This window comes from Amblyraja radiata, chromosome 1 (assembly GCF_010909765.2).
Source record: "Amblyraja radiata isolate CabotCenter1 chromosome 1, sAmbRad1.1.pri, whole genome shotgun sequence".
Classification (NCBI taxonomy): domain Eukaryota; kingdom Metazoa; phylum Chordata; class Chondrichthyes; order Rajiformes; family Rajidae; genus Amblyraja; species Amblyraja radiata.
This window is the reverse complement of record NC_045956.1, coordinates 62,579,683-62,594,351: the sequence shown is the minus strand read 5'-3', so window position 1 is coordinate 62,594,351 and position 14,669 is coordinate 62,579,683. Positions and strand designations below refer to the sequence as shown.

At 47.4% G+C, this 14,669-nt stretch overlaps 1 protein-coding gene across 1 annotated transcript in view; it reads right to left on the bottom strand.

Moving 5' to 3' along the window:
• LOC116979242 (probable E3 ubiquitin-protein ligase HERC4) overlaps window positions 1-14,669 on the bottom strand; it is a 75,954-nt gene that overhangs the window by 42,444 nt on the left and 18,841 nt on the right. Inside the window, exons 6-9 of the mRNA XM_033030875.1 lie at window positions 12,729-12,820; window positions 10,588-10,718; window positions 1,849-2,006; window positions 970-1,046 (exon numbers count right to left, since the gene is read on the bottom strand). Coding sequence (XP_032886766.1) covers window positions 970-1,046; window positions 1,849-2,006; window positions 10,588-10,718; window positions 12,729-12,820 — 458 coding nt within the window. The remainder of the gene's footprint in view (window positions 1-969; window positions 1,047-1,848; window positions 2,007-10,587; window positions 10,719-12,728; window positions 12,821-14,669) is intronic.

Genomic DNA, 14,669 nt, shown 5'->3' with positions numbered 1-14,669 from the left:
TGTATGAAACGAGCTACCGGAGGAGGTAGTTGAGTCAGGTACTATCTCAACGTTTAAGAAACATTTAGACAGGTACATGGGTCAGGATAGGATTTGATGAATATGGGCCAAATGCAGGCAGGTGGGACTAGTGTAGCTGTACATGTTGGTCGGTACGACAAGTTGGGCCACTGGGGATATTTCCACGCTGTATGACTTTATGACACTGCCATGATCATATCTGTATCTACCACCACAATGCATTCCCAAGGCAGCGTGAAGTGTAGATGGAGTGAATGGTGGGGAGTCTGGTCTGTGTGATGGAGTGGGCTACATCTCCAGCTCTCTGCAGGGTATTGTGATCTTGGGCAGAGCTGATGCCATATCAAGCTGTGATCTCAAGCATGGCGTCTCACTCTCAGCTACCCCAGGAGCTCAGGACGTTGCTGCTATTCCACACATTGATTAACAATTTAACCTGCTGCGAAACGTTACTGGCGACCGGTGTAGTGGCTTCTCAGCGTGCGTACATGCAAAGTGGTAGCGGCTTATCTGCAAGGCAGAGAACTCAAGTCGAACCCTCATCTTCCCACTCAACCTTGCCCCTCTCATGTTGAACCTATGTCCTCTGGCTCTTGATTCCTCTAAACTGGGTGAAAGGTACAGGTACATGGAGAGGAAAGGCCCAATCACAGGCAAATGGGTAGGATGGAACTGCAGATGCTGGTTTACATTGAAGGTGAACACAAAATGCTGGAGTAACTCAGCAGGTCAGGCCGCATATCTGGAGAAAATAAATAGGTGACATTTCGGCCGGGACCCTTCTTCAGTCTGAAGAAGGGTTTCGACCCGAAACGTCACCTATTTATTTTCTCCAGAGATGCTACCTGATCCGCTGAGTTATTCCAGCACTCCGTGTCAGTAAGGGTATCATACTGACACGGTTGGGCTGTACCAAGAGGGCAGAATATTTGCGAGTATGTTTCCTACCTTAACACCAAAGCACAAGGCAACACTCTGGTTGGCTCCAGCAAATATCCTTTTCACAGCTGGTTGGAGCAGACCTCCTGTCGAGGGTCATGAGGAAGAAAAATAAATTCAATTTTTTATCACACCTAGGAAATATTTCAGAGGCACAGATAGAGATGGGAAGGGATAGAGAGAGAGAGGTGTGGAAAGACAGAGATAGAGAAAGGAAGCGATATAGAGAATAAGTGTGGATGAGGAGAAAAAGAGAGAAAGAGGAACACAGATAGAGAGAGGCAGGGGTGAGAGAGAGAGGGGGGGAAAGAGATGGGAAAAGAGAGATAAAATAGGGAGAGACAGACAGACAGTCACTGAATAAGGAAATGTTTGCAAAGCAAGCTGTGGGTCTTTATTTCTTGGAGCAGGAGACTGAGGGGTTAATCTTATAGACATGTTTCAGATTGTGAGGGGAATAGATAGAGTAAATGCACAGTCTTTTACCCAGGGTAAATGAATCAAAAACTAGGGTGGTGTAGATCTTTGATGATATTAGCTGCCTTTTTGAGGCAATGCTTCTTGCTGATCCCTTCGATGGTGGAGAAGGTCAGGACCTATGATGGACCAGACAGTGTCTACCTTACATTTAAGATGAGAGGGGAAAGATTGAATAGGAACCTGAGGGGCAATATTTTTACACAGGTGGAACGAGCTGCCAGAGGACGTAGTTGAGGCAGGTACTATAACACAATTTAAAAGACACTTGGACAATGGACAGAAAAGGTTTGGAAGGATCTGGGCCAAATGTGGGCAAAGGGGACTAGCTTGTGTGGGGCATCTTGGTCGGCATGGACAATTCTGTGCTGTGTGACTCTATTCCTCTATGACAATACAGAATATTTCTACCAGGAGCAGGCTGCAGGTTGTGGGTCCCGTCTGTTGAGAAGGTGACCAAACAAGGCACAAAATGGCCAATGGTTTGTCCGGTTCCCAACTGCCCGTTCTCTCCACTGCCAAAGGAATAGAGTTGCCGCGATGCCGAACTGAACACCATGGTGTGGGAGCTGCAAAACACAACACCACAATCAACAAGCTGGAAATGTAATTGAATTCAGGAAATGCTTTACAATTAAACCATCCATGCTGTGCACATACAGGATATAGTGAATAACGTTTAGTGCAAGGTAAAGTCCAGTAAAGTCAGATTAATGATACTGATGGTCTCCAATTAGTTAGATGGGAGGTCAGGACCATTCTCAGGTTGGTGATAGGACGGGTTCAGTTGCCCAATAACAGCTTGGAAGAATCTGTCATTGTGGGGCTAAGTGTAAAGGAGATATGTGAGGTAAGCTTTTTACAGAGAGTGGTGGGGGCCTGGAACACTGCTGGAGGCAGATACAATAGTTGCATTTAAGAGGCTATTAGCTAGGTACGTGGATGTGCAGAGAATGGAGGGATATGGATACGTGTAGGTAGAGGAATTTATTTTTACTTGGCATCTTGTTCGGCATGGACATTGTGGGCCGAAGGGCCTGTTGCTGTGCTGTACGGTTCTATGTTCATCTCTCCTCACCCTGTCAGTCATATCTCCTTTCTATTTCTATCTCTTCTGCACTTCCTCTGTAACTTGTTTTCTCTCCTTCCCAGTTACTTTGACGGGCGCCGACCAAGGATCACCCCGTTCACTAGCACGATCCTACACACTAGCGACAATTTACAATTTTTACCAAAGCCAATTAACCTACAAAGCTGTATATCCTTGGAGTCTGGGAGGAAACTGAAACAATGAAAAATTGCAAACTGACGTGGGCACGGGGAGAATGTACAAACTCCGTACAGACAGCACCCGTAGTCAGGATCGAACCTGGGTTTCCGACGCTGTAATGTAGCAACGCTGCCACTGCGAAACCGTGCTGCTCTGTTTTTTTTCTCCACAGACGCTGCCTGCCCTGTTGAGTATTTCTAGCGTATTCTGTATTGATTTCATTGAACAACATGCTGTGGATACGTCATTTTTTGGGCACAGACACAAAGGGCCAGCAGCCATCACTTGCAGGAAATAAATGGTTGCCCCAATTCAGTAGATACTGACTGGTTGTGCGACGGCCCGCTTTGGTAACCAGAATACCACTCGAAAGAACGAAAGATGTTGCATAAAATGGTGGACACTGCCCAGTCCATCACCGATACTGAGCTCCCTGTTGTGTTCGAGGGCTAAATAATGCACAATCTACACTTGGTGTACAGAACCCGAAGTGTGTTTATTACCAGCCTAACGTGGCTGCTGCAAAACCCCAGCAGATCTCCCAGGGACCCCCCTTCGGAAACATTCATCTCGAGGCAGAGCCCTCTAGTGGTGACTCTAGGACACAACACATTTCCCCTCCTTATAAACGAAGTCTTATAAATATGTCCCGTTATCCACCCAAATATGTCCATATGCAATCAGTCCAACATAACAGCTCGGTGCACATAACGTTTAAGGCTTCACAGCTGATAATCGTGCAGATATTGAGGCCTCCTCCTCTGTCACTGAGAGCGTCGAGCGGGAATAGACTGCTCTGCTGTGTGCTCTGCTGTATGCTGACCACAATCACTGTCTTGATTGGATATTGGGAAAGGAAAAGTGTCCAATTCGACTTCTTCCTGTCCCTGTCTACTTGCAATTAGACGCCTCGCGTTCCATTTGGTGTTATCCTGGAGGACGTACGTGTTCTCGCCGAATCTCCGTTTGATCTGTATCGGCTTGGAGAGTGCACTTGCAAGCTTATGTTGTCTGTTAGGGCGGCTGATTCGTACCCAGTCGCCGACCTTGAACCGCGGCGCTCGTACTCTGCATTTGGCATCACAGTATGCTTTCCCTTTTGCTTGTCTGTGAGCTATCATTTCCGCCCTCGCTCTTGTGTCCGGATTTGGGTGCGATGATGGTTGAAGAGCATTCAATTTTGTTCGCAGGTTTCACCCTATCATCAGCTCTGCTGCAGTTTTCCCAGTCAACGTGTGTGGTGTGGATCTGTAGGATCGGTGGAGAATATGGATTGACTGTTCGAACGTTTTCCCCTCCGACATGCTCGCTTTTATGCTTTCCTTAATCACGCGATTGAATCGTTCAACCCCGCCGTTCGATTGGGGGTTATATCTCGACGTCCACTGATGTTGAATGTCGTAGCTCGCGAGGAAAGTGAAGAAACTGTTCAGATATGAACTGAGGGCCGTTGTCTATCGTTATGACCTCCGGCAGTCCCCACTTAGTGAACAGCTTTTCGAGAATCGCGATGATCGAGCTTGTCGCGACTGAGAAAGTAGTTGCGATCTCAGGCCACTTGCTGTGGAGATCATGTACTACAAGTAGAAACCGCTGGCTTCTTGGCGCAGCTTGCACCTCTGCGGAGATATCGAGTTGCAAGTGCATCCATGGTTTGTCCGGCCATGGGATTGGCTGAAGAGGGGCAGGACATGGACTTGTTGCTTTCTCACTAATTGTGCATGCTTCACAATATTTAACGAAAACATCTACGCGATGATCTATTGCTGGCCACCACACTGCTTTGCGACACCATTGTTTCATCTTAACAATGCACGGGTGTCCTTCGTGTGCCAGTTGTAACACGCGGTGTTGCAGTGATTTGGGTCTAACCACTCGAGTTCCGCGCGTGACATATGTATCGTCAACCACAGCCAGTTCATGGCGTACCCTGTGGTACGGAACCAAGTCGTCTGCTATCTCCTTGGGCCAGTCTGTCCTGAGATACTGGCAGACGATTTGCAGTGTGCCGTCAGCTGTCGACTCTGCTTTCAGCTCTCCCCGCGTCACGAGATTCTCTATCGCGTGCGAAATTACCGCGAGTAAGTATTCGTCATTGTCGCTTGAAGCGTCGCTATCGCGTGTGCTTGCGGGTGCCACCGTTGGGACGCGACTGTGCATGTCTGCGTCAACCTGCGAGGTATTCTACTTTGAAGTTGTACTGATGAAGGCGACCGGACCATCTGTAGATCGTGAGCGGACGGTGTCCTGAGCCTGACGTGTCCAACAACGTAGTTAGCGCTTGGTGATCCATACGGAGAGTAAATGGTCTCCCGTATAGGTATACGTGCCAGTGTTCACATGTGTGGATGCACGCTAATGCTTCGCGTTCCCCGGTGGAGTACTTGCGTTCTGTGGCAGTCAAGGGACGGGACGCGAATGTGATCGGTCGTTCGCTTCCATCGATACTCTGCGAGAACACTGCTCCGATCGCTATACCGGAAGCATCTGTTGTGACGTACGTTTCCGCACTTGGGTCGAAGTGTGCGAGAACAGGCGGAGATGCTATTTTGTCTTTCAGCGTGTTGAACGTGAAGTCCTGCTCATCCGTCCATTCCCACTGTGTGTCTTTCCGTAGCAGCTTCTGTAGCGGTTCTGCGATCTGCGTGTACTGCAGCACTAACTTGCGGTAGAAGTTGGCGGTGCCCAGAAATGGCGCTAGCTCTTTCACGTTAGTTGGGGCGGGGATCACGCTGATGGCTTGGACATTGTCCTGAGTAGGCTCAACTCCAGACGCTGTCACTCTGTACCCGAGAAAATCAATCTCGGATGCTGTAAATGTGCAGTTTGCTGCGTTGAGCGTCACGTTGTGTTGCGTGAGACGAGCTAATACTGCCTCCAGTCATCGATCGTGTTCCTCCTTGTCCCTTCCATGGACCACGACATCATCGAGGAGATTGAGTGCTCCGTCAATGCCTGTCAGAACCGACGCCACGATTTTTTGAAATGCGCTAGGCGCTGAGCACAGTCCATACGGCATCCTACGGTACTGAAATACACCTTCATGTGTAATGAATGCTGACAAATGCTGACTGCATTCTGCTAGTGGTACCTGAAGGTAGCTTTGGCGCATGTCCAGTTTTGTGAACACCGTTGAACCGTGGAACGATGCAGCTAGCTCTTATATTGTTGGCAGAGGGTATTTGTCCGAAATGATGGCTTTGTTGACCGCTTTGAGATCGATGCACAGCCCGAGTTCACCGTTCTTGCGTCGCGCGATGACCAGATTCGATATCCAAGGGGATGAATCGATGCGCTCAATGATACCATCCTTTTCGAGTCGTTTCAGTTCTGTTGAGACTTCCGCGCGAACAGAAAATGGTAGATGCCGTAGGCGTTGTGAAACCGGCCGGACTGATGTGTCTACACGAGGTGCGTGGCAGTACCCTTTAACTATCTCAAAACCCGAGAAAAGAGAGGGGTACTCATGTCCATAGTCCGCGTCACTGATCACATTGATGTTCATGCCGGTTGAGTCCTGAAGCTTGAACCCTAGTTGATCAAACAAATTGACTCCCATCAGACTCTTTCCTTCTGTGACGTAGAATGTGAAGCTATCGAGCTTAACTCCTTTGTAGCAGACAGGAACGGTCACTAGCCCTCTCGTGGGTATGGTTGAACCATCATAAGCGTGAAGAGTGTCCCTCAGGGGAGCAAGTGGGTAATCCGAAAAGTACCTTTTGTAGAGGTCGACGCTCAAAATTGAAACCTTCGCCCCCACATCTATGAGGAGCCAGACCGAGGTCCCAGCGATCTCGACCTTGCAGTCTTTGAAAGTCCTTCTTGACCGAACATCCTGGTCAGCTCTGTCCTTTATGGAGTACGCATCGTGTCCACCCGGAGATGCATCGTCTACTTGGCGGACCGATGACACCTTCTCCTTCGATGACCGGCATACTTTCTCGAAGTGATTCAGCTTTGAGCACGTGTTGCATCGTTTACCGTACACTGGACATTCCCCGGGAGCGTGTGTCCGGCCACAATTCGGACACTGCTTGTTTGCGCGACCGTGTTTTGATTGCCTCTGAATGCCTTGCACTGGTGCTGTGTTCATCTGATGGGATGCAGGACTAAATGATCCCTCCGAGCATACCTTCTGCTGTTGTTTGAGCACCTCGGCGTTATGCATGGCACTTTCAATTTGCACAGCTAACACTTGTGCCTTTTCGAGTGTGAGTTATTCTTCAGATTCCAATTAAATCTTTTGCCCTTCAACTTAAACCCATGTCATCTGGTCCTCAATTCCCCTACTATGGACAAGAGACTCTGTGCATCTACCCGATCTATTCCTCTCATGATTTGAAACATCTGAAAACTGTGACCTCCAGGTTCAAGAACAGCTTCTTCCCAGCAACCGTCAGGCTGTGGAACACTGCGCAACACTAAATACAAAGTACCTCGGCACCGATCAACTATGGAGCTTGTATAAGATTGCACTATGTACAGCGGCTTTGCACTATTAGAAATATAATAGTGTTTCTGCCCACAATGTCTTTGCCAAACATGAAACACAGTTAAACCCCTGTCTCATGGTGCGAGTCGACCCACGAGTGACCCAGAGTTTAAAACAAATTAAACTCATGGTAATCACGTACAATTAACGTAGCGGGAACGTCGGAACTCGTGGACGCAACTTAGCGACTCGTGGCGCTAACATAGAAACATAGAAAATAGGTGCAAGAGTAGGCCATTCGGGCCCTCGAGCCTGCACCGCCATTCAATATGATCATGGCTGATCATCCAACTGAGTATCTATCCTGTACCTGCCTTCTCTCCATACCCCCTGATCCCTTTAGCCACAAGGGCCACATCTAACTCCCTCTTAAATATAGCCAATGAACTGGCCTCAACTACCTTCTGCGGCAGAGAATTCCAGAGATTCACCACTCTCTGTGTGAAAAAAGTTTTCCTCATCTCGGTCCTAAAAGATTTCCCCCTTATCCTTAAACTGTGGCCCCTTGTTCTGGACTTCCCCAACATCGGGAACAATCTTCCTGCATCTAGCCTGTCCAACCCCTTAAGGATTTTATAAGTTTCTATAAGATCCCCCCTCAATCTTCTAAATTCTAGCGAGTACAAACCGAGTCTATCCAGTCTTTCTTCATATGAAAGTCCTGACATCCCAGGAATCAGTCTGGTGAACCTTCTCTGTACTCCCTCTATGGCAAGAATGTCTTTCCTCAGATTAGGAGACCAAAACTGTACGCAATACTCCAGGTGTGGTCTCACCAAGACCCTGTACAACTGCAGTAGAACCTCCCTGCTCCTATACTTAAATCCTTTTGCTAACGGCAGGTACCCGGGAAACTTGTTAACTCTTGAAAATATTTAAACATGTTTAAAGAATTCCACGAGTCAAATTTACTCTTGAAGGTAAAATTTGAAACTTTTATACTCGTTGTAAGAACGTAGTGGCCCGTGAGTTTACCGTAGCGACTCTTGAGTCTACCGTGGGTTTGGCCTGAGTGCCAGAAATGTTGAAGATTAGTCAGATCTTAATGGAAAATTAATGAATGGATGGATGGATAGGGGTCTGAAATTAACTTGGATACTTTCGATGGGAGAGAGCCGCCGATGAAGCTGAAGGTACAGAGCGAAGATGGGGGCTCAAGCATTGATGGGAAGGGTTAACACCGGGCGGGACGCGTGAAAAGTGACCATACTGAGGGAATTCCCACGTATATGAAGCAGAGAGAAACGTGAGTTCTACATAGATTATGTTTGAGCCAGCGAGGAAACATTTCTTCAGATAATGATTTTACATTGTGAGGTGACATTATAAGCCACGGGATATAGACACAAAATGCTGGAGTAACTCAGCGGGGCAGACAGCATCTCTAGAGAAAAGGAATTGGTGACGTTTCGGGTCGAGACCCTTCTTCAGACTGGTTTTGTGCTGTGCTGTTGCCATATCTCTGGAGAGAAGTAATGGGTCTCGACCCGAAACGTCTCCCATTCCTTCTCTCCAGAGATGCTGCCTGTCCCACTGAGTTACTCCAGCATTCTGTGTCCATCTTCGCTGGCGAGGAACCGTGCGTGCCCTTTGCAAGTTTTCGCTCTCAAACACAGATAACAGCAGATTATTAGGGGAAGAAACTCGTGTTCATGCCGCACGACATGTTTGACCACCTGCCCCGCTACTTAAGGATCTTGTGCTGAGCAGTAACCAGCTGTGGAGCTTTAACTGGGGCAGGCTTTACCTGCTAGGCTGGTTGGAGCTGCTGGCCCTCGGTAGCAACCTGTTGACCACGGTGCCTCGCATGCTGCCCAACTGCACCCAGACGCTGCGTCTTCAACCTCACCCGCAACCAGATCTCCAAGCTGACCAAGGACTTCCTGCGGGACGTGACCTCCCTGCAGTACCTGGATCTCAGCTACAACAACCTGAAGACCATCCAGGCCTCCAGTTTCCCGGACAGCGCCATCAAACACCTTCGGGAGCTGCGGCTAAGCGGCAACCACTTTCTCTGCACCTGCGACGCCAGGTGGTTCGTGTGGTGGATCAATCAGAACACGGTCTACATCCCTCGCCTGGTCACCAATGTCACCTGCACCTCCCCCAAAGGTCGTCATGGTGGACCTGCACTCCTGCGAGTTGGACTACCTGGGCATTGGCCTCTACACTTTCTCCGCCTTGATCACCTTCTTGCTCCTCTATTTGATACTTAAAACAGGCCTTCATTCACGGTGGTGCAGCTGCCTGACAGCGAATGCAGCGTCGGAGACCCGGGTTCGATCCCGACTACGGGTGCTGTCTGTACTGAGTTTGTAAGTTCTTCCCGTGACCTGCGTGGGTTTTCTGCGAGATCCCCCCACACTCCTAAGACGTAGAGGTTTGTAGGTTAATTGGCTTGGTGAATGTAAAAATGTCCATAGTGGGTGTAGGATGGTGTTAGTGTGCGGGGATCGCTGGTCGGCACGGACCCGGTGGTCCAAAGGGCCTATTTCCTCTCTGTATCTCTAAACTATACTAACTGGTGAGAACACTGGACCTTCTTGGTCAGTTTATTATTTTACACTTATATACATTACACAGATCACGGAGTGTGAAATAAAGCTGGCAAGCCGAGATCATGCAAGAAACGACAGAAAACGGGAGATTATTTTATTCAGCAACTCCGTTCTGGCAGAACATCTATCCTGTGTTAAGAAACCTAACTTTCAGGGGATTTAAATCTTGAGTTCAACTGCTACTTGAATGTAATTGATTTACAAAAGCTTTGAAGTTCTCCCTGCCGTCCGTTTCTTAAACACCTTTACGTTATTTACAGCCAAGTATTTTAAATGCCATTTATTGCATTGTAGGAATGATAGGCAAGGATTTGATAAAAGCGGTTAATTACATGACAAGAGAAGCATGCAGCTACATAAGAGACACGGAGAAGCTGATCATCGGGGCAGTTCTGTCCATGGTCATGGGAGGCTTTTATAGTAAAATAAAACTGCATGACATATTTATCCATGTGATGATTTTTCTACACGTCGGTAGTCGTTGTTGGCTCAAGAGTAACTCGGGAGAGGAACTTGGTTCATCGCAGTAATGAGAAGTAAACGGCAAACTTAGACATACACGTGGGAACTCGTTTAAACTCGTGAACATAAACTTGGAATCTCTTAGACAACCACGAGCTTGATTTTTTCTTTCACTCGGGATCACTCGTGGTGGACTCGCACCGTGAGACAGGGGCTTTAAAGTAATCTCCTCTGCCTGCGTGTAATGCATATCCTTCCAAGATTGATCAGCTGTGATTGAATGGCGGATGGGCTGAATGGCCTAATTCTGCTCCTATGACATTGATATCCTCTGCGTCGCGATTTATCTCAACATTTTAGTAGCTTACCTCCCGCAGGCAATCTGGGAGACTTTGATTCCATCCAGCCCCTCGAGCAGCCGAGGTTTCAGCTCGTCTCTGTCAGAGTTGTGGCCGAGTTGACCGTACGTTCCCGCTCCAAAGGTGTAAACAAGCCCATCCTGACGGAGACACAACTTCCAGGTTTAGGTTGATTATTGTCACGTGTACTGAGGTACCGTGAAAAGCTTTTCTTGCATTCGATCAGAACAGATCAGATGATGCTGTACATAAATACAATCAGTTCAAACTCAAGTACAATAGAGTCAGAGAGTCATACAGGAAACAGGCCCCGTGTCACACCTACACTAGTCCCATCTACACTAGTACCACTCTCCTGCATTTGGCCCATGTCCCTCTAAACCTATCCTACCGTGTACTTGTCCAAACGTTTTTTTAAACATTGTGATAATAGGTAGAGCAAAGAGGAAGATACAAAGTGCAGAAAAGGACACAAAGTGCTGGAATAACTCAGTGGGTCAGACAGCATCTGTGGAGAACATGAAACGGACCCTTCTTTAGACCAGTCTGAAAAACGGTCCCAACCTCGAAACATCACCTATCATTGTTCTCCAGAGATGCTGCCAGACCTGCTGAGTTACTCCAGCACTTTGTGTCCTTTTGTGTATTAACCAGAATCTGCAGTTCTTTGTTTCTATAGAGTGCAGAATTTAGTTCTCAGCATTGTAACACTGCAGTATCACAGACAAAGTCCAATGTCCACAACGGGGGTGGAGGTGCCACAGTATCTCACATAGGCACACGGTGCTGAGGCTTTAAAGGCACATTAACACAATAACACCACAGATGAATAATGAAAGGCCTAGATGGAGTCAAGTCAAATTTATTTGTCACATACACATACAAGATGTACAGTGAAATGATGGTGGCAATGCAGCGGGATTGTGCAAGAACAACAGAACAAAACAGAACCAGTATTTATATATTTTTTAAAGTGGATGTGGAGAGGATGTCTCTGCTAATGGGAGAATCTAGGACCAGAGGGCACAGCCTCAGAATAATAGGACATACCTTTAGAATGGAGATGAAGAGTTTCTTTAGCCAGAGCGTAAATTCGGTGGAATTCACAGCCACAGGCGGCTGTGAAGGGCAAGTTAATGGTTATTTTCTAAACTGAGATTGATAGATTCTTGATTAGTGAGTGTGTCAAAGGTTACAGGGGGAAGGCAGGTGAACGCATTTGAAAGGGAACTACAGATCAGCCATGATCAAATGGCAGAGTGGATTCGCTGGGATGAATGGTCTAATTCCACCCTGGTCTTATGGTTTTGTGGTCTTATAGGCACATCAACCACACAAATACTGACACAGAGACACAAGGTTGTGCAGGTGCTGGAATCTTGAGCAAGTTGAATGTGCTGGAGGACCTCAGCAGGTCAGGGAATGGACAAGTGACATTTTAGGTTGGGACTCTTCTTTGGCCTGATGGATGGGGAGAAAACGTCGGCAAAGAGAGGTGGGGTTGGGACAAACCTGGCAAATGAGAGGTGGCTACAGATGAGTGAAGTTTGGCCCATATCCTTCTAAACCCGAGAGATGCTGATGCTGAAATCTTGAGCAGTCTGAAGAAGGGTCCTGACCCGAAACATCGCCAGTCCATTCTGTACACTAGTTCTAGCCTACACACGAGGGACAATTTTCCGAAGCCAATTAACCAATAAACCACGTCCAAAGAGTGGATTTTGATCTCTGCTCAAGACGAGTTTCGTTTAATACTATGTTAGTTGTGACTATGGAATAAAAGTTCCTTGTTAAGGAAAAATGCTGTACGGAGTTTGTACGTTCTCCCTGTGACCACGAGTGTTTTATCCGGGTGCTCCAGTTTCCTCCCACACTCTGAAGTTGTGCAGATTTGTAGGTTAATTGGCTTCTGTAAATTGTTCCGTGTGTGTAAGATAGTGTTAATGTAATATAATGTGGTTTTCGCTGGTCGGCGCGGACTCGGTGGGCCGAAGGGCCTGTTTCCACGCTGTAACTCTAAAGTTTTAAGTAAAAACTCCTTTTGCCATTGAGGTGATACCAATGTCCTGGTTGTTACGGGATACATGCAGTGATTCGGGTCCGTGTGACAGGTTACAACAATGATTACGTCTGAAGTGACGGGGACAAACCTTGTTCAGCACAGCAGTGTGGTGGGCCCCACAGGACACCTGCACGACTTTCTTACACTCCAGAAGCTTCACACAAGTGGGATGGTATCGAGCTGTGATGAGATCAGGGTAAGTTATTCAGCCTCCCTCTCATAAGTTCATAAGTCATAGGAACAAAATTAGGCCATTCGGCCCATCGAGTCTACTCCGCCATTTAATCAAGATTAATCTATCCTACTCTCTCAACCCCATTCTCCTGCCTTCTCCCTATAACATTTGACACCCTTACTAATCAAATACCTGTCAATCTCCGCTTTAAAAATACCCCACGACTTTAGACTTTACTTTAGATTTTGGAGATACAGCACGGAAACAGACACTTCGGCCCATCGAATACGCGCCGACCAGCGATCACCACATACACTAGCACTATCCTACATACTAGGGGCAATTTACTATTTTACCAAAGCCAATTAACCTACAAACCTGCATGTCTTTGGAGTGTGGGAGGAAACCGGAGCACCCGGAGAAAACCCACGCAGTCACTGGGAGAACATACAAACTTATTACAGACAGCACCCATAGTCACTATCGAACCCGGGTCGATGGCACTGTAAGGCAGCAGCTCTAACACTGCGCTGCTGTGCCGCCCTGACTTGGACTCCACGGTCATCCTTGGCAATGAATTCCACAGATTCACCACCCTCTGACTAAAGAAATTCCTCTTAATCTCATATTCTGAGGCTGGGCTCTCTGGCCTAAGACTCTCCCATTGGTCGAAACATCCTCTCCACATCCACCCTATCCTTCCCAATGGTAGGAATGAATTGAGAGCGTGGCCAGGATGGTGTGGGTCTTTGATGATGATCAGCAACTTGGACATTGCCTCATACAGGACTGATTACACGCGGGGGGGGGGGGGGGGGGGGGGGGTTGGGGTCAAGGAGATTCATCCCATGACCTCCCATCTCCTATCACCCAGCTTCTCCCCTGTTTGCATGTTTTCCATGTGACTCCAGTTTCCTCCCACATACCAAAGACGTGTGGGTTTGCAGGTTAATTGGCCCTCTGTAAATTCCCGCTAGTGTGTAGGGAGCGTATGAGGAAGTGGGGTAATATAGAACTAGTGTGAATGGGTGATCAATGGTCGGCATGGATTCGGTGGGCCGAAGGGCCTGTTTCCATGCCATATCACCAAACTAAACCAAACTTCAAGAAAATATAATCTTTGTATTTCACTGAGGAGAAGGAGCATTTTGCTGTGTGCATTATAGGGCACACAATGCTGGAGTAACTCAGCAGGTCGGGCAGCATTCCTGAAAACCATGGATAGGTGACGTTTTGCGTGGAGACGCTTCTTCATACATCCAGAGAGGGAGGGAGGCCAGTATGGGGGCTCCAAGAGGAGGGGGAAGGTGGGAGATGGGAGAAGGCTCGTCATTGGAGGGGGAAGCTGTATCACTGCCGACCATACAGAATGCACAAAACACGCAAATAAATACCTATAAATCAATATATTATGCGAATATTAAGCAACCATAATGATCTCAAATGCATAATTCTATATTCATTATTTAATTTGTTTTAAACGCTGTATTCTGTGTAGAATCTTAATAACTTTCATCGCTCCAGCTGCAGTTCTGCAGTGTACCACCAGAGGGAGAGCGGTTGCCACAGTTGCTGGTCTCAAGCAACAACAACAACAACCCTGATTTCTCTGGTGCCTTTAATCAAAATACCCCAGAGGGGAACTGCCGGACAAACTTTGACAACAAGTCAAATAAACAGCTTTCAGGTGACATTGAAGGCTTGATCAATCAAGTGGGATTTAAAGAATGAACCAGCAGGATTCTGAAAAGATCAATTTGGACGTTAGGAAGGCAAATGCAACGTTAGCATTCATTTTGTGGGGACTAGAATATAAAAGCAAGGATATAATGCTGAGGCTTTATAAGGCACTGG